Genomic DNA, 19,529 nt, shown 5'->3' on the forward strand with positions numbered 1-19,529 from the left:
TTCAAGGATAGGCTAGACATACACATAATAGGAGCTGGCTAGAGCTGGGAGTTAGACTAGATGGCCCCAGAGGCCCCTTCTGACTCGCTCTGTTTCTATGTTTCTATTGTTTCCTGTAAGTTCACCAACATTTCTATCCTATACGAGTGTCCTTGGCAACCCTACCTAGGAGTAAATCCAGGATTTCTTCCCATATGATTGGTTCCATGACCAACTGCTCTACAGCACAGTCATTTAGAACATCAATAAATTTAACCTCTCTCTCAGAACTGCAACTTTGCTTGATCCAGACAATGTGTGGATTAGTGGAATTCTCCCATTAGTTGAAGTCTCCCATTATAGTCTTTGTTGGTGGCCTCTCTGATCTCATTCCTCATAACAAGCTCATGCTGAGCATTTTAGTCTGGAGGATAATAGCATACCCCTATGACAAAATTAGTTTTGGAGCCAGGAATTTTCACCCATAGTGCTTCTGTGGAAGAGTTTTCACATTTTAATTCATCAAGTCTGCTAGACCCTATGCCTTTTTTAAGGTAGAAAGCAACACCTTCTCCAGTGCACCCTTCCCTGACATTCCTACACAGTTTATATCCAGAAATGAATGTATCCCACTGGTTACTTCTGCTCCACCAGGTTTCTGTAATGCTCACTATATCTACCTTCTCAGGTACCCCAGCTCTCTCATTTTGGCTCTGAGGACTCTAGTATTTAGAGAGAAACACTTAAACACAACCTTCTTCTCCATGCACTTTCAACTTACATTCAGGCACTTAGTCCCCCTCCAACTGTTTATCGTATCTCACTGTAACCTTGTGGCTTATTCCCTCCCCTTCTACATTAGGGCAATTAGAACCTTCCTCATCTTCATTCACTAAAGGTGATTTAACATGAAACAGATACTTCCCAGTTCCTGTCGCCTTTCCCCCAGGATTTAGTTTAAAAGCTGTTCTGCCACCTTTTTATGCACCAGCAGTCTGGTTCTATTCTGGTTCAAGTAGAGCCCCATCCTCCTGCACAGGCACAAATTGAACACCCTGAATACCAATCTGATGCCTCATTTTTGAAATTTACAACAACCTGATGCTGAGAGTATCACATTCAAATCTCATACATCTGAATAAAATACAGTAGTAACATAAAGGTTACTTGATTTATCTACGGATTTAACTTTGCATACACCGTTTTCTTCAAACACATGAAGACAATACAATTTCAGCCGGATGTAAGTTGTTACATGTTGGTAATGGGTCTGGCTGGTTTTGCTTCCTCAAGCTCTGTGTCCAACCAGCGGAATGTGCGGTGACGTCGCAGGACTTCAATCGCTTTCTGTTCTACTGGTGTTGGGACAATACCCAAGTCCTCCAGCCCAGGAAGATCAGGGAACTTCTTGTCTGTTGTATGGAACTTAAATAAGAAAAATAGAATAGATTATGGTACCATATGTTTTCATATCTGAAACAGCTATATCTCTTCAACCCAAAATTCTTAACTAAAGAAGACTGAAACAAAGGCCAAGAGTTTCTTCAGGAAAGCTATAGATATTCAAATTTGACTCCTAAACAAATAATAGACTTTCTTCCATACTGTATCATAATCTGCTATTGAAAATGCCTGCATGTTCAAAAGTTTGCTTTATGGTTTATGGGAGGAATATTTAACTTTCTTTGGTCATACTGAATTCATATTGTGATTCTCAGGAAGGAAGCTGAAATAAAGATTAACTTAAGACTCAAAATGACAGTTACAGTTTTAATTATTTTAAAACCCACCTTCCGGGTCTGAAACCATATGTCAGGAACTTCAGGAATATTCTCAAACTATGGTTTGGATCCTGTGGATAGGCTAGAGTTCACCCTTGCAAAATGAGTTCTTCTTGCCCCTCCCCCTTCCCTCCACAGCTCTTACACCCCTGAAAAAAAATTGCTTCTGAAGTTTTGAAAATAATTGGGAACAGTGTGACAGCTATAGATGAGGAGTAAACTCATGAAAATTGCTATCCCTTATGCAAACAAAGAAACAATTATGGATCCCATCACAGAAAGTCAAAGTATGCGCCACAGATATAATGGTATTTTTAAGACAAAAGTGGAATCTTAACACCACTGAGAAAGAACACACTGAAATAGTCCTCAAAACCTCTGCAAACTAACTTAGCAGTAAAAGGCACAGCAAATTCAATATGCATTCATTCTGAGTATGAACACATTAAGATTGAGCTGCTGTAGAAGATCATTTCCTCCAATTGTGATATGATTAAACACAATCATAAAAACACTAACTAGAAGCTATGAGTAAGTGTGAACATTCAGTGGGAATTCCTACCTCACATTCTAAAAAAGAAAGAGACAGAACTACATTTGATAACCAATGAGCTAGTAAATCAAAAGGATGTATTTTCACCAGTGGGGATCAACAGGCCCAATTAAACCAAAGAAATCAGTGCCCTTCTCTTTTGCTGCACTGAACAGCCTGGAGAAAAAGACTACTGCTTTCCAAACAAGTAGATTTGTTCAATATCTTGAAGCTGGAAGTAAGACTAGATGGACCAGAAGGCCCCATCTGATTTGCTCTGTTTCTATATTGATTATAATTACTATATTTTGTTTTTCTTTTCTTTTCTTAATCTGAGATTCCCTGAGGAAGGAAAATTGGAAGGAAAATTATAAGCAATTAATGATATGAAAATGAAACCTCCAGGTGATTGCAATTTTATACATACCCGGTCTACTTTGTCTTTTGTTATCCATGGTTCAAATGGATTTGTTTCAAAGATTCTTGCAAGTAAACTGTAGTAAAAAGTAACACAGAAAATTATCCTGTCACCCAACATGGACATTCAGAACTTGCTTTGGTTTCTCCCAAATTTATTATTTTTCAGAAACTCCTTCAATTTCTTCTACTGTATAGACAGAACAGGCTGCACTGTATTCAATCCCTCCAACCCAGAAATTCTACTAAAATAAAAAATTAACCTAAGGCACCAAAATATCATCACCACTACCACCACCACCACCATTTTATTACAATCTACATCACACTTTCTTAAAGTGGTAGGAATTGTACAGAAAAGTGGACCAAGCTGGTGTGGAAAGACGAGAAAGGAGAGGCATCTGAGAAGTAGATTAGCAGTAGGAAATGGAAAAGGTATCTTAATCTCTACCAGTTTTTCACTTCCAGAATACAGTGGTGCCTTGGGTCACGAACGCCTTGGGTCACGAACAAAAATTTCATGAAAATTTTGATTTGGGTCACGAACTCTGCTTTGGGTGGCGACCAAGATCACAGCCATCTCCCCCCCACCCCCCGAGTTGGGAAATGGCCACGATCGTGTTGGTTGTGGTGGGGGTGGGGGGGAATGGCCGAGATTGCGCCTGTCTTTCCTTCAGGAGTGCGTCCATGCCAGGGTTTCTTTGAGAAGCACCACCCCAGCATAAATTTAATGAACAGTGTTGAATCTGATGAAAATAACGTGGTCTCTCATTTCCAGAGGGTTATGCAGTGCAGGAAAAAACAAGTGACTATAGATAGATTTTTCACCAAAATTGACCCTGCAGCTAAGAGACGGAGGAAACCCCTGAAAGAGATCTCCCCAATGTCCCTATGGAGTGGGACTCTCTCTCAAAACAATAACCTCCCCCACACCTAGGTTAGTGTTCTCCACTGTACTGTACAGTACTTTGTCACTTTGTTTTAAACTTTCTGATAAAGAAGTTATAGAACGTATTAACCTTATTTACATTGAATCTTATGGGGAAATTTGACTTGGGTCAAAACCAATTTGGGTCACAATCAGAGTTGTGGAACGGATTAAGTTTGTGAGCCAAGGTAACACTCTATTCCCCAAAACCCTGATCGTAAGTGGTCCATGGGGGAAAACAGCTACCCAGCCCAATGTTAGTCTCCAACTGAAGATTGCATATTTATATAAAAGTCAGACAGACAGAGACACAGAGAGAGACTATATTATTAATACCATGTATAATTTAAGTCTAAGGGGTAACTATTGTCAATCAAGATGAGATTAGACTTACTGATATAGAGGACGAGGCAATGGATATGGGAGGAAAACTCTGTGGAGCACCGCGTAAATATATTCTACGAAGTCATAAAGGAGGTATCTATTAGGTCTGCAAAACAGCAAGCAAAATAATGTGTACACACACTTGAGAAACATGCATTAAGTAAAGGACCTGAGAAGATGCATTTTCAATGCTTTTAACCAAATTCTAACAATCAGGCCACATAAAATAGACTTGCTCTTTGGAGTTAGATCATAAAATCCATCAATCTTACAAGTATGACCAAACTTCTACTTATATCTTCATCTTTCAAGATTTAATGTTGATTATATTCCAGTGACGGGTCCCTTCACTTAAGTTGCCAAGCAATTTAGTACTGGTAGGACAGCGGTCCCCTTCATGGATCACTGCCTTGTCGTGGAGAAGGGGCTTGTGTAGCTCAATGAATCTATGAGCTATGCCGTGCAAGGGCAGCCAAGATGCAGAGAGCTCTGACAAAATGTGATCCACTGGAGAAGGAAATGGCAACCCACTCCAGTATCCTTGCCATGAAAACCCCATGGACAGTACCAAAAGGCAAAAAGATATGACACTGGAAGATAAACCCCTCAGGTTGGAAGATGCCCAATGTGCTACTAGGGAAGAGCAGAGGGCTAGTACTAGTAGCGCCAGAAAGAATGAAGTGACTGCATCAAAGCCGAAAGGACACTCAGTTGTGGATGTATCTGGTGGTGAAAGGAAAGTCCGATGCTGTAAACATCTATACTCCATAGGAACAGAGCAATCCATGGTATACTATTGCTGGTTTACTTCTACTCAAAATATGTCTAATGAGCATAATACAGGGTGTTTCATAAAGTACACAGTTTTTGAATTGAGCAGTATTTTTTGTTTGAAGATTGTCAGCACTGTTCCAATCATTTTCGTTATCTATTATCACTCCAATTAGAAGACCATTTGTTGTTTTTCCATTTAGTAGCCATGGAGCAGTTCAGTATCAAGCAACACATTCTTATTGTGAAAACTCATTACAATACAGGGAGTGTTACGCAGAGACTGTCCGTAAACTTTGTGCAATCTTTGGACGTGACAATGCCCCTACCGCAACAACAGTTTCAAGGTTAGTACAGAAATTCAAAGAATCTGGGTCAGTTGCAACCACAAAATTGCCCGGTCGAAACCGTACGGGTAATCAGCGAAATCAACAGGGACGTCTGCGAAAGAGCTATCATTAATTTCAACAATCGGATGACTGCCTGCAGAGAAAGTGGAGGTGGACATATGCTCGATATCATTTTTCATTATTAAATTGAAGTATATGTTGAATGAAATTAAATAAAAATTTTGAATTTTGCTTCGATTTTGGCTGATTTATTGCATTTTTAAAAGCTGCGTACTTTATGAAACACCCTATATAATCAAAATCCACATCATAGAAAATGCACCACCTTAAGCAACTATAGTATGCAGGATGATAAATTAAAAAACAAACAAACCTACCCAGTTAATGCATATGTTTTCCCTTTAGAATCTGGGTCTTTAATAGCACTGATTATTGCCTTGGCTACATCAACAACCTATGGAATAATAATGAAGAAGAAAAAACAGCAAGTTTTTTGAGTTAGGTACAACAAACATACATTATTTTCAACAATGTATTATGTTTAGATCCTTTCAGTCAAATGATGCTCATGGAAGTCGAGCATAAATAACAACAACCTTGCATTTATATCCCACCTCTCTTCCTCTTGAATGGAACCCAACGTGGCTTACAATGTTCTACTTTCCATTTTATTTTCCTACAGCAATTCTGTAAGGTATCTTAGGACGAGTATGAGTGAATTTCTTGTAACCTCATGAGCTTCTTGGCCAAGAAGGGAATTGAATCCAGATTTCCTAAGCCCTAGTCCAACACTCTCACCACTATACATACACTATACACCACTATACTCACCACACTGGCTCTCAAATCCAAATTAAACCACATAGGGCAGTATTTACCACCACCGTCAGCAGATGCAAATTAAGTCATGCCAGCTTTAGGGAATAGCAAGCACAGCTGCCATTATATAATACAGTGCTACCTTGGCTCACAAACTTAATCCATTCCAGGACTCTGGTCGTGACCCAAATTGGCCATGAGCCACGTTAAATTTCCCCATAAGGTTTAATGTAAATAAGGTTAATCTGTTCTGTAACTATTTTTTTAATCAGAAAAATGTAAAGCAAAGTGACAAAGAACAACAAAGATTGCAGCTATCTCCCCCACCCACCACCCTGAGCACGAGCGCGGCCATCTCCCCACTCCCCCAGCACAACCGCAATCGCGCCCATCAACCCTGCACACACCCATCATCCTAGCATGCTGGGGGGGAGGGGAGATGGGCGTAATCATGCTGGGGGTGGGGAGATGGCCAAGATTGTGGTCGCCACTCAGTGCAGAGTTCACAAGCTGATTCAAAATGTTTATGAAATTTTTGTTCACGACCCAATTTGGTCATGAACTGAGGTGTTCATGAGCTGAGGTACCACTGTACTGAAGGCACCAAACCCCAGAAATTCAGACAACCTCTCCGTGTAGTTTTATAAATATATATAATGCTTACATAGATAGGCTGCTTCACAGTTTTCTTGCCAAATGCAATCAGTGGCACCCCAACAAACCAGCGCATGTCTGAATCAAAACAGAAAAGTTACTGTGGAACAGAAGCATGGCTGTTATAAACCAATGATCAGTAATACAGAGCAAAGTAAATAACTCAAAATAAGAAACAGCTACATTAAATCCACACAGCATTTAACTCCTGTCCCAAGGAAATATATACAGTTTCACTGAGCATGCCAAACCCTGCTGTAGTCCTCAGAACATTCTTTGCATCAAAGAATGTAGTAGCTGAGCTATAACCAGGATGTCACTAGTTCCATGAACTGCCATAAACTCACTAGATGAGCATTCTTGCTATGCTTTAGCCTCCTTCCCCATCTCTAACACAAGGATGACACTAATCTACATGGCAGGGTAACCATTGCAAAGGTTACTGAGATGAAGTAAAGCACTTCACATTCAGAGCCGCTACGTAAGTGCAAAGTATATTAAAATCCATTGACAATATAATGTTAAAACTATGCTTGGTCAAAACTGGGCACTTTTATTAACCAATGGAAAAGAAAGCTCATAATTCTATTAAGTTGAAGCACACTTATAATTTATTTATTTACTGCAATTCTAAGTTCCATTCATTGTAACAATTTAGTAACTATAATATCCAAATATTAACTATTGAAATATTTTAATTTTGCCAATGGATGTTTCCAAAGTATATTAAACAAACTTTTTATATAAAATTGAAAGAAAGTGTAAGCAAAAAAAACATTATATTGAATAGTGTTTTTAGTTTTTAACTAAGTTGCAATCCACTTTATGAGGGCATTTAATCTGAAGAGTGGGCTATAGACTGTTATTATTAACACAAACAATCAATAAACAATTTTGACTTTTTCAACATGATCTTGTACCTGTCTCTGAATATAATAACAATTGCCTAGAAAAACAGAGAGCTAGGAATAAGAGTTAAAGGAAGGTAACTAACACCCAGTGATAAAAGACATTCTACTTGACTTTGCTACCCTCAAAAAGTTTAGAAAGAAACCTGTAAAACTTTACAGGTGGGGTAGGCAAACTCCTGGCAACAGTCTCCAGATGTTTTGGACCACAGCTCACCAAATCTCTGATGACTGGCCACATTGTCTCAGGTCGACAGTAGCTGTAGATTAAAATACCTGGAGTATGCTAAGCTGCTTACTTGTGCCTTAAGGAGACAGTGATAACCTATTCTAACATCTATCTATGTATCTCTCTATCTAAAGCTTTTCTATATCATCCTTCACGAAGTCCCAGAATGATAATACAATAAAATAAAAGTACAGCATTAGACATCACATTACAGCAAATAAAACCCCATCTTTAATCTAGCTAGGTCTACCTAGAAAAGAAATGAATGCAACTGCTAAGTCACTTATGACACCCAGTGGGGTTGGTGGATAGGCTGTGTGAATGCAGAGATGGACACGAGAAGAACAACAGTTACATGTAAGGAACTTGCCCTTCTTCTTTGCAGTCTCTGTACATCACACATATGGGCAACTAGCAAGCTTACCCTGGAGAGGATGGTGGGATAGTGTCATCTCTGGAAGATCTCAAAAAGGACTGTTCTGTCATAGGAGCAGTCTGCCCTTGCCTGGAAGTCTACTCTGTAGTGCTTGCTGAATGTTTAAGGTGTGGACGATGCAGCTGCTTTGTAAAGGTTCTACAAAGGTATTCTCATGAGCAAGGCTGTGGAGCTTGTGTAGACTGAGTTCTTGGATGGGCCAAGAGTAGTAGAACAGACAGCTCATAGGCTCATAGGCTGGTGTTTCTGACCCAGACTGCTAGTCTCTAAACAGATAGAGGAAGCCTTCAGCCCTTTTCGAAAGAAAATGTGTAGGGACCAAGGAAATGATCAAACATGGTGTTCTGAGGGTTGAGGGCCTCCTGTTGCATGTAGGAGGTGAATGCCTACCATTTGTTTAGGTAACACTTTCCCTTTGGTTTCAGGGTAGCATCAAGGATGGTTCTGACAACCTGCAGCAGAATATTAGCTACGATGTTGATGATATGCCACACAGTGAAGCACAGAGTGGTGATGCTGGGGTGGAAGATTTTCCTCCGTCTTGAGATACTAGACCTGGGTTATTAAGGAAATAGAGAAATGTCCCAAGGCAGAGTCAGAGAAGTCAAGTGAGCCAAAGTTGTCTTGGCTATTAGGGCTGATGAAAGAAAATATGATATACCTTCACAAGCACCCTTCTGATCAGCAGGAAATGTGGGGAGAGAGGAAGCACAGTGCCCCTGACAAGTGGAGGAGGAATGTACCTCTCAGGGAGCTAGCCCCATGCCCCATCTAAAATTTGTGCAGACAGTATTGTGAGCTGTGACAAAAAGGTTGACTGTTAGAATCACAGAGTAGTAGAGTTGAAAGGGGCCATGAAGGCCATCGAGTCCAACCCCCTGCTGTTGCAGGACACCAAGTTACACCATCCCACTGAGATGGCTGTCCAGTTTCTTTCTGAATGTCTCTAGTGTGGGAGAGCCCACTGCCTCTCCAGGCAGCTGGTTCCACTGTTGTATTGTTCTGACAGTGAGGAAGCTTTTCCTGATGTCCAGCCTGAATCTGGGTTGTCGCAATTTGAATTGATTATTCCATGTCCTACACTCTGGCAGCAGCAAGAAGAGATCTTGACCTTCCTCCTTGTGACAGCCTTTGAGGTACTTATAGAGGGATATCATGTCCCCCCTCAGCCTTCTCTTCTCAAGGCTGAACATGCCCAGTTCTCTCAGTCTTTCCTCACAGGGCAGTGTTTCCAAACCCTGGATCATTTTTGATTCCCTCCACTGGACCCTTTCTAATTTACCTGTATCTTTCTTAAATTTTGGTGCTCAGACCTGGACACAGTATTCCAGGTGAGGGCTGACTAGTGTGGGGTATTTTGTTCTCTGCTGTCTTCTCTTTTTGTTGGAATTATTTTAAAAATCCTTTTTAAAAGCTCTCACCCATGTTGACCTCCTCTTCTCTTTAGGATCACTTGCCATGGGACCTTACTTATCACTGCTCTGAGTTCATTAAAATCAGTTTGTGACGTGCCTTATGGCTTGACAGAGGCGTTGGTACGCGAGAGAGGGCCAGAAGCTCACAGTGAAACAAGGGGATTTATACTTGGTGCCCAGGGCCCAAAAGGCCCCTCTGCAGCCCGACTCTGAGGCTTCCGAGCGAGAAGACTTCCCACACCCTAGCTCTCACTTGTTTGAGCAGGGTGCAGCTTCCCTTCCTCTAGACTCTGAGGTGTTTGAACAAGTGCCCCTGCCCCCCGCCTCCTGACTCTGAAGCTGCTGGGCAGAGTCCTGAAGAACAGGAAGACGTAACTGGAAATTTATGAAACGCCCAGCTCCGGCAGAGATTGTGGTGGTTAGACCAACTGGGACGGCAGAAGTTTGTCCCACCCACGGACAGAAAGACGTGAGAGAAGATTGAGAGCCACGTGACTTTCCCCTCAGGGTTCAGAAAGGAGGGGGCAACTGAGCTGCGAGGAGCTCATCGCCAGAGCTTATCTGTTGCATCGTAAATCTTGTAGTGAACAGCAATAAAAGTCTTTAGTTTTATTGCCGACTGCTGTGTGAGTTAATTGGAGATGTGAGTTACGGCCTCACGACAGCTTGCCCAAAATCCACAATACATGTGTGGCTATGCTCCATCTTGCTTCCTTTAAAATCATGTAGGTTGTGGTCACTTTCCCCCAGAGTTTCCATAACTTCCATTTTATCCACTAAGTCATCTCTATTAGTCAGTATTAAGTTAATGATAGCCAATACTCTAATTCCTACCCTCAGTTTCTGTAGAAGAAACTTACCCGCCATGCATGTCAAGAATGTTTTGGAGGGGCCACTTTGGCAGACTGTCTCCCAACAGATATCCCAGTAACTGAAGTCCTTCATTACTACCACACTGCACCTCACTGAAAAACTGGCAATTTGCTTAACAGAAGTCTCACCCCCATTTTCTCCTAGGTTGGGTGCTGGGTAGTAGACTCTGACTATCATGTTCCTTTTGACCTTGATGCATTTATTCTGACCCAAATGCTCTTGACAGGGCTACCAGGGTCATTTTCCTGAATTTCTGTGCAAGGATAAATATTTTTAACATATAATGCAACACCACCTCCTTTCCTATTTCTTCTGCTCTTTATGAAGAAATTATGTCCTTCAATTTCTATACACCAGTCATAGCAGTCATTTTACCAAGTGTCAGTAATGCCTATTAAGTCATATTTGCCTTCATGTATTAAGATTTCAAGCTTATTTATTTCCCATACTCTGGGCATTATAGACACTGAAAGACATGTGCTTTATCTGCCTTCTTTCATCTGGCTTCTTTCCAATATTATTGAGAAAACTATTTTGGGGTTATTCGTACATAGCGCTTCATGTACAGTTGCCTCCAAGTTATTGTTTCCCTCCCCAATAAATTCAATTTAACAAATATTCTATCACATACTCTGTTATTCTTCGTAATAAAAGAAAATTAATTTTGCAATGAGTGCACTTACTTGCATAATGATTCAAAAACCTGTCCTCTCTTCCAAACATTTCAGAAGGCTTCATAATGATGGCATCTGGAAATTCCTCCCTCACAACGCTCTCTCCGACTGCCTATTATCAAGTCATTAGAAGGAGATTAATTTTCCACCCATGTACAAGATACACAATATTTCATAACTAAAATGATTTAAGTTATCCTTTGATAAAAATATCAGGAAGTTGTGTACATCTTATCACTTCCATTCTTGTTTTTTCCTTAATACTCCAAACTATGAACAAGTTATACAGCATATAAAATGTTGCCAAAAATATAACAATTAAATAAAAGCCAAATACATAAAAAGGCATACACTAATATATCAATATCAATATATATTTCAACAAAATTTTAATTTTTTTTAACAAAAAATCCATCCAAGTGTACGTAATCATCTACAGTGGTACCTCGGTTTACGAACTTAATTCGTTCTATGCTTCTGGTCGCGAACTGAACTGGTCAACAACCGAGTCAAATTTCCCCATAAGGTTCAATGTAAATAAGGTTACTCCATTCTGAACCACGTTTTTTTTTTTAACAACAAAAATACAAAACAAAGTAGAGTGTACAGTACAGTATGAAGAGAGAGAACACTAACCTTGCTTGAGGCAACTTCTGGCATGGAGAACAGGAAGGTGGGTGGGGAGGAGGTTATTGCTTGGAGGGCGAGTCTGTGACCGCAATCTCAGCTAGAGGAAGCTGCGACCACATGTCAGAGCGGGGAAGATGGCCACGTTCATGTTCATGAAAACAAGATGTGGCAATTTTTTCTGCATGAACACGACTGCAGCCATCTTCCCCGCATGAACACGAATGTGGCCCTCTTCCTCATTCAAACACGCTCTGACACAAGGTTGCGGTGTGGGGAAGATGATCACAATCGTGTTCGTCATCCAATGCGGAGTTCGCAAATGTAAGCAAAATTTTGCCAAACTTTCTGTTTGAGAACTGAACTGTTCGCGAACATAAGTGTTGGTGAACTGAGGTTTTACTGTATTGCATTTCCATACAGACTAATAACCGTAATTGTCAGGAGCTAGATTTCATACATTCAAAGCAACAGACCATTCCTCTGCAAAAACTCTTCATTATCTCTAATAATAGTAATATGTCTTGCTACACGTACAACATATATAGTACATATATATAGCATACATGTATTTTTATTTTATTTATCATAATATTCACACATTGCCTCATTTTCATAGGGTCTTGCAGATCTTCTTAAGTTTCATGTAAGATAATTGTAACATCTTGTTTTATGTTATTTTCCCCTTTTTAAATCCTTGTTTTGGTTATGAATTTGATTTCATAATTAAGAATAAAAATAAATAAAATGATTAATCTTAGAGATTACTTGAAAAAGTGGGGTAGCTGCTATCTTTGGGAGGAGTATTGTCATGAGGTCGTAACTCATGTCTCCAATTAACTCACACAGCAGCTGGCAGTGAAACTAAAGACTTTTATTGCTATTCACTACAAGATGTACAATGTGACTGATAAGCTCTAAGAACTTGCCCCTTGCAGTTCAGTTGCTGTTTCCTTTCTGAGCTACCTCAGGAGACCACGTGGCATCAGATCTTCCTGTCTCATCTTTCCGTTCGTGGGTGGGACAGACCTCTGTCCTGTCGTCGTAATTGGACTTGTCGCCTTAAAGATCTCCTAACTTTAGCGTTTGCCAAATTTCCCGTTAAATTCTCTTGTTCTCCTGAACTCTGCTCAGCAGTTTCAGAGTCAAGAGCCGGGGGGGCAACTTGTTCAGGCAGCTCAGAGCTGGAATGAGAGGAAGCCACTCTTTCAGACGCCTCCCCGTCAGTCTGCGGGGAGGCTATTCTCTCAGAGGCTATGGGGTCAGGCTGTGGAGAGGTTCCTTGCTCAGCAGTCTCAGAGCCAGGCTGCAGAGGGGCCGTCTAGGCACTGGGCCCCAAATATAAGTCCTCCTGTTCCAATGCCCAACTCTCACAGTTAGCTCCTGCCTCTTCCTCACGAGTAGATGTCTCTGTCGAGCCATCAGGCACGACAAGTATAACACTTGGTGTCTTTGGAATGTTTTGCAGAACAGCTCCTATCATCAATGGTTTTGCTGACTCAGACTTAAGGAAGTTATTGCCCAAAACAACTGGAAGGCATCAGGTTGCCTATTCACCTTAGAAAACATAAACAGCATTTGAGATTATTATGAAAGAAATAATCCTATTATTCATAGGATTTTATCAAATTGCATTAAGTTATTGAAAATATTTGCCAGACGTGAGCAAAAAATGCCATGTAAAACATAAAACTGAGGAGCAGGTACTCCAGATCCAAAAGGATCTGGAAAGATAATGGAAGTGAGCAGGAGAAAACAGGATAGCGTTCAATGTAGATGAGTCCAAGGTCCTGCACTTGGAGCATAGGAATGGGTGTCATAAGTACAGGTTAGGGGACAAGTGTCTGGAGAGCAGCACTTCTGAAAGGGATCTTGGGGTACTCGTTGACTGCAGGCTAACCATGAGTCAGCAGTGTGACACAGTGGTCAAGAGGGTGAACACCACCCTTGGTTGCATAGCCAGAAGCGTGGCTAGTAGACCAAGAGAGGTAATACTACCACTTTAGACAGCTTTGGTGCATCTGCAACTGGAGTATTGTGTTCAGTTCTGGGCCCCTCATTACAGGAAGGATATAGCCAGGTTAGAGTCAGTGCAGCACAGGGCCACAAGGATGGTGGTCGGATTGCAGGGAAAACCATATGAGGTGAGACTGAGGGAATTGGGTCTTTTCAGCCTGGAGAAGAGGAGACTCCGAGGACATCTGTTGACGACATATAGGTATGTGAGGGGGTATCACACGGAGGTGGGTAGAGACATGTTCTCCCTGCAGAGGAAGGCAGGACCCACTCCAACAGAGCAAAGCTCAGGGAACGAAGGTTCAATTTGGATGCCAGGAAGTACTTCCTGATAGTTAGGACCCTGAGGGTATAGAGTGGGCTTCCATGGGAGGTGGTTGAGGCCTCATTGGTGAGGGTGTTCAAGGACAGGCTAAACATACACATGGTAGGCATGTCATAAACGGAACTGGCTAGAGCTGGGGGTCAGACTAGATGGCCCAGGAGATCCCTTCTGACTTGCTCTGTTTCTATAAACCAAGGTATTGCATTTATTGTAATGTATTTACCCTATATCATAGATTTAAATTTAAAGATGCCAATGTCCCATGGGATTTCAGCAATCAACTTACTCAAATTTAGCTTATCCATTTTAGATATATTGCGAGGGACAAGCATTGTCAAACATGTAATAAACTCTGAGCAGGGTATAAATTTTTATTTAACTGGAACATTATGGAATACAGTAATTTTAGGACTTTGATCACTTAATACAGAAGCTGGAAAAAATCCATAATTATTCTTTGCATCAAAGGTGAAATAAATCACTGAACTTCCATAATAGTACATTAAAGACCATGAGTATAAATATTATGGTTACACTCTGAGGAAGTAATTCATGAATACTAGGGTTTTGTTGGATTGTGCACACCAGGAATTCAAAGCATAGTTCAAATATCCATGGAGAAAGAAGTTATTCTTGGGTTTTACCAATCATAAATAAAAAAGAAAAATCGGACAAAAACCACTGTCCTGACTCTAGCTCTGCAAAATTAAATTTCTTTGTCCAAATCATTAACTTTGGGACAATCAAGAAGAGATTCTGGTCCTCTTCTATGTGACAACCTTTCCAGTTCTTGAAGGGTACTATAACATCTTCCCTCAGTCTTCGCTTCTCAGAGCTAAGCATGGTCAGTTCCTTCAATCTGTCCTCATAGGGCTTTGTTTCCAGTCCCTGGATCAACCTTGTTGCCCTCCTCTGGATGTTTTCCAGTTTGCCGCCATTGTTTTCAAACTTTGGTGCCCACAAATGGAGCAAATACTCCAGTTGAGACCAACTGGTCTTGAGTAGAAGGGTACTAGAACTTCATGTGATTTGCAAGTGATACGTCTATGAATGCAGTCCAAAATCTTCTTTTACATTCGTTTCACATTATTGATTCATACACCGTTTGTAAACTACAATTCCAAGATCCTTCTCACCTTCAGTATTATTAAACCAAGTCATTCCCTTCTTGTAACTCTGCATTTGGATTCTACTTCCTAGGAGCAGACGTTGGTATTTGTCCCCTTTAAATTTCATTATGTTGTTCATAGAGTCCAGATTATCAAGATTGCTCTGAATGTGTAGGTTACCCACCACTTTCTCTGTTACTTGAAGTCTATTATCCAAAGCCATTATTTATCCAGTCTCAGAAAAACAATCTTATTGATTTGAGTGATATTCTTCTTTAATCTGAGTGATGGTAGTTTGCATCTGGTGCTCCCCATCATCTTTCAGATTTTTAATTAGATTCTTACTTACAAGCATAGAAACACAGAAACAGAGCGAGTCAGAAGGGGCCTCCTGGACCATCTAGTCTGACTCCTGGCTCCAGTCAGCTCTGCTCATGACATGCCTACCATGTGTGCGTCCAGCCTATCCTTAAATGCCCTCACTGATGGGCCTTCAACCACCTCCCGTGGAAGCCCACTCCATACCCTAGGGTCCTAACTATCAGGAAGTGCTTCCTTGCATCTAAATGGAACCTTGGTTCCCTGAGCTTTGCTCCACTGAAATATGCCCTCCCCTCCTCCACAGGGGAGAACAGGTCTCTACCCATCTCCGCATGACATACTCTAACATACCTATATGTTTCCAAAAGATCCCGTCAGAGTCTCCTCTTCTCCAGGCTTGAAAGACCCAGTTCCCTCAGCCTCGCTTCATATGGTTTTCCCTGCAATCCGACCACCATCCTTGTGGCCTTATGATGCACTGACTCTAACCTGGCTATATCCTTCCTGTAACGAGGGGCCCAGAACTGAACACAATACTCCAGTTGTGGGTGCACCAGAGTTGTCTACAGTGGTAGTATTACCTCTCTTGAACTACTAGCCACGCTTCTGGCTATGCAACCAAGGGTGGCGTTCGCCCTCTTGACCACCACGTCACACTGCTGGATCATGTTCAGCCTGCTGTCAGCAAGTACCCTGAGAGTCCTTTCACAAGTGCTGCTCTCCAGCCACTTACCCCATATCCTGTACCTTTATTTCTCTATTATTCTCTTCTAATATTTTCTTATGAACGTCCATCATATTTTCCGTCCCTCATATCTCCGCTTCCCTTTTAAGCTTCTTCTACTGTGTCTTCCTCAGTATTAGTAACATAGTGTTCAATCTTACACATTAAAATCAAAAGGCTTCTGATTTTTCTGTTTATGTAATCTGAGCTGCTGACACAACACTCATCCAGTAGATGGAGCACTTTGTTCACATTCACAGGAGATGTATTCACCACAACAAGTACAAATATCTGAGATGGAAAAAAAGGTTATTGCACTGGAGGACTCAATTTGCAGATTAAATGTTCGAATTAGGCATTTGCCAGAACAGTCACCATCAGAAGAAAGAACACTTAAAAATCATATTATTGAATGGCTGGAACAAGTGGCCCCAGATGTAAAATGGGACCAAGAGGATATTGAAAGATCACATCGAACTGGCTACAAGTGAGGACCATGGATGTTCCCAAGGGATGTTTTGATTAGATTTCTGAATTAATACCAGAAAGAAAGATCCACGAAAAAATAAGAGAAAAATCAGGCCAATTAAAATTCAAAGGAGATCTTATACAGGTCTTCCAAAACCTTTGCTTCCAGACTGTGCAATTAGATGGTTGTTAAACCTAATTAAGGCTATCTGCATTAAGAACAACATTAATTATAGCTAGGGATACCAAGTGTCTATGAAAATCTTGGGTAAGCCACCTATAGATGCCATGGTGTGACAGGCAGCATATAAATGTTTTTGTAAATAAAAAGTAAGTAAGGGGAAGTAGTACATAATAAACCTGCCAGAACAGGGTAAAAACTTACTATGTGGAAGGAGACTTACAGATGAAGGAGAAGCTCAAGGGAGTGAAGAAACTTTAAGAAGGGTAGAGATACGGATTTGAGAATCAGTGCTTAATGGATCAGACCAAAAGAATGAAGACCAAAAAGCAGCAGAAGAGCAGGGAGTAGCTGGCAGAACTTTCCCAGTACAAAGCATCAATCTGATAGATGAAGAACAACTGGATAAAAAGATGAAGAAACAACAAGAGGATGGAAAATAGAATATTGCTCGACTGATATGGAAGGGTAAACTTAAGTTCAATCTTATAACTGTAAAATAAGGATAATTATACAAGTTATAATATTTACAAGATATGAAGCAATAATAATAGTAGAGCAAGGATAACCAGTTGATATAATGTTTAAACCAATATGAAATACTGAATTAGTTTAATAATTATTTAAGGTTAAAAATAGATTATTGCTTAGCATAAGGGAGAAGACTACCTAATTATATTCAATAGATGCAACAATAGATGCAAGAGTTAGGAAAAGCTAAGTAGGCACAAAAATGGGATAGTATAGAAGTATAAATAATAGTATATACAAGGTATAGATGTATATAAAGAAATACATATAGTATAGAATTAATAATTTATCATTATTTAGTCAAGGATTGGAATAATATTATAAAGAGAATATAAATAGTAATTAGTGGGATACTAAACTAGGTTGGATAGTACTTGAAATAAAATAATTAATAATGGATAGAGGCAAGGGAGAGGTGTGTGGGGTAGTGGTAGCTAGGATGACCAGGAGTTTTCTCATATCCCCCGCTCAGGTAAAGACCTTTTTATTTAAACATCATTTCAATTGTTAAAACATATGATCTGGCCAGGGCAACTTCTTCTTCCTTCTCTTTCTCCTCCTATATTTTTATTTTATACTGATAATTCTAATTTTATATTTGTAAATCAATGTATTTTTTGTATTTTTGTATTTAATGGTAATTTATTACGTACTATTGTATTTCAATGTATTTTATCATGTTGTAAGCCGCCCCGAGGTTTCGGCAAGGGGCGGCATAGAAATGTTATAATAATAATAATAATAATAATAACAACAACAACAACAACAACAACAACAACAACAACAACAACTTGTGGGGAAGAAGGGGAATAGTTTTGGTAAATGTCAGGGGGATGGTTTTCTAGGAGACAGTTTGAAAGTAATCTTGTCTTTTTTGTTGAATTATGCCTTCTTTACAGTGGTACTTTGGCTCACAAACTTAATCAGTTCCAGGACTGCACATACACATCACAGCCTGCCAGCCAAGCCTCAATCAGGAAGCAAAATGGCAGCCAGGGCAAAGGGAACTTGTCAGGAGGAATATGTGAGAAGGGGAATCCTGTAAACTTCCCTGCTAAGAGAGTATTCCTTTCCTCTCAACACATTCACCATCACAGATGCATAAGAAGACTCCTAGCTGAAGTGCATGACAAAGGAGAAGAAAAAGCAAGCAAGGCAAAAAGTCAGAGCAACTGGCTCTTGCTGAGGAAGGAAGAATACTTGTGCCTGAAGCAGCAACCTCACCAGCAACCTTAGAAGCTACTTGGAGGAGCCTTGATGGGTGGAGCCTCTAGATATGTTCAGTGTGCCAAACACTTCGTATCCTTTTTGCAAAAATACAAGGCCTTTTATGTTCCCTTTCCTGCCTTTTTTGCAAAAGAAGGCCAGACATCTCCACACAGCTGCTTTATCTTCCTTGCATACATATATAGCCTTCAGCATGGTAATGCATGGAGATAGGGAGTGAAAAAGCTGAGTGGTACTGGTACCTGAAACTGGCTAGCAAAGCACCCAGAATGACCAAAATTCTAGTGAAGAGGATATGACCAAAAGGGGGCTGACAGAAGGAACCATGAAGACCAGAAGAAACAATGTAGTGTGTTTTATGTAAGAAAGGGACAGGAAAAACAGCAGCAGATGGTGCTGTTTAAGGCAGGAAGAACGGTGTTGGTCTGAGGGGAAATGCCTTCAGGGTGATGGCAGTAAACAAGCAGGTTGGAGGGCCACAAAGAAAGAGCTTAGGGACCGCAGGTTGGAGACCCTTGATCTAAAAGCTCACCAGCTCTGCATATCTATCAGTTAGAACAGTCCCCTACATATAATCCCTTTGGACTATTAATATTAAAGAGCTTTAATAAGACAAATACAAAACAATTATGAAATAGTATCTCCTGTGAAAATATGTGGAAGTAAAACATTGCTTTTAAGCCTGAAGCTATTTACCTGATTTATCTTTTTACAGCAAACATTTAATAGACCATGATAAAGTAAGGTAGCCTACCTGTAACTGATGTTCTTCAAGTGGTCATCCGTGCATCACAGATATGGAATCTGCGCCTGTGCAGGGCTGTTAGGAAGATTTTAATAGCTGAGCATT

The 19,529-nt window shown here is 40.5% G+C and overlaps 1 protein-coding gene across 1 annotated transcript in view; it reads right to left on the reverse strand.

Moving 5' to 3' along the window:
* Positions 1-1,131: 1,131 nt before the first annotated feature.
* The window catches only part of NDUFA9 (NADH:ubiquinone oxidoreductase subunit A9), a 65,176-nt gene continuing 46,778 nt past the window's right edge, over positions 1,132-19,529 (reverse strand). Inside the window, exons 6-11 of the mRNA XM_044417730.1 lie at positions 11,160-11,262; positions 6,626-6,693; positions 5,520-5,596; positions 4,032-4,127; positions 2,720-2,786; positions 1,132-1,404 (exon numbers count right to left, since the gene is read on the reverse strand). Of these exons, the coding sequence (XP_044273665.1) occupies positions 1,231-1,404; positions 2,720-2,786; positions 4,032-4,127; positions 5,520-5,596; positions 6,626-6,693; positions 11,160-11,262 (585 nt within the window). The 3' untranslated portion in view covers positions 1,132-1,230. The remainder of the gene's footprint in view (positions 1,405-2,719; positions 2,787-4,031; positions 4,128-5,519; positions 5,597-6,625; positions 6,694-11,159; positions 11,263-19,529) is intronic.

Source organism: Varanus komodoensis, unplaced genomic scaffold (genome assembly GCF_004798865.1).
Source record: "Varanus komodoensis strain SLA01 unplaced genomic scaffold, ASM479886v1 scaffold9, whole genome shotgun sequence".
Lineage (NCBI taxonomy): Eukaryota > Metazoa > Chordata > Lepidosauria > Squamata > Varanidae > Varanus > Varanus komodoensis.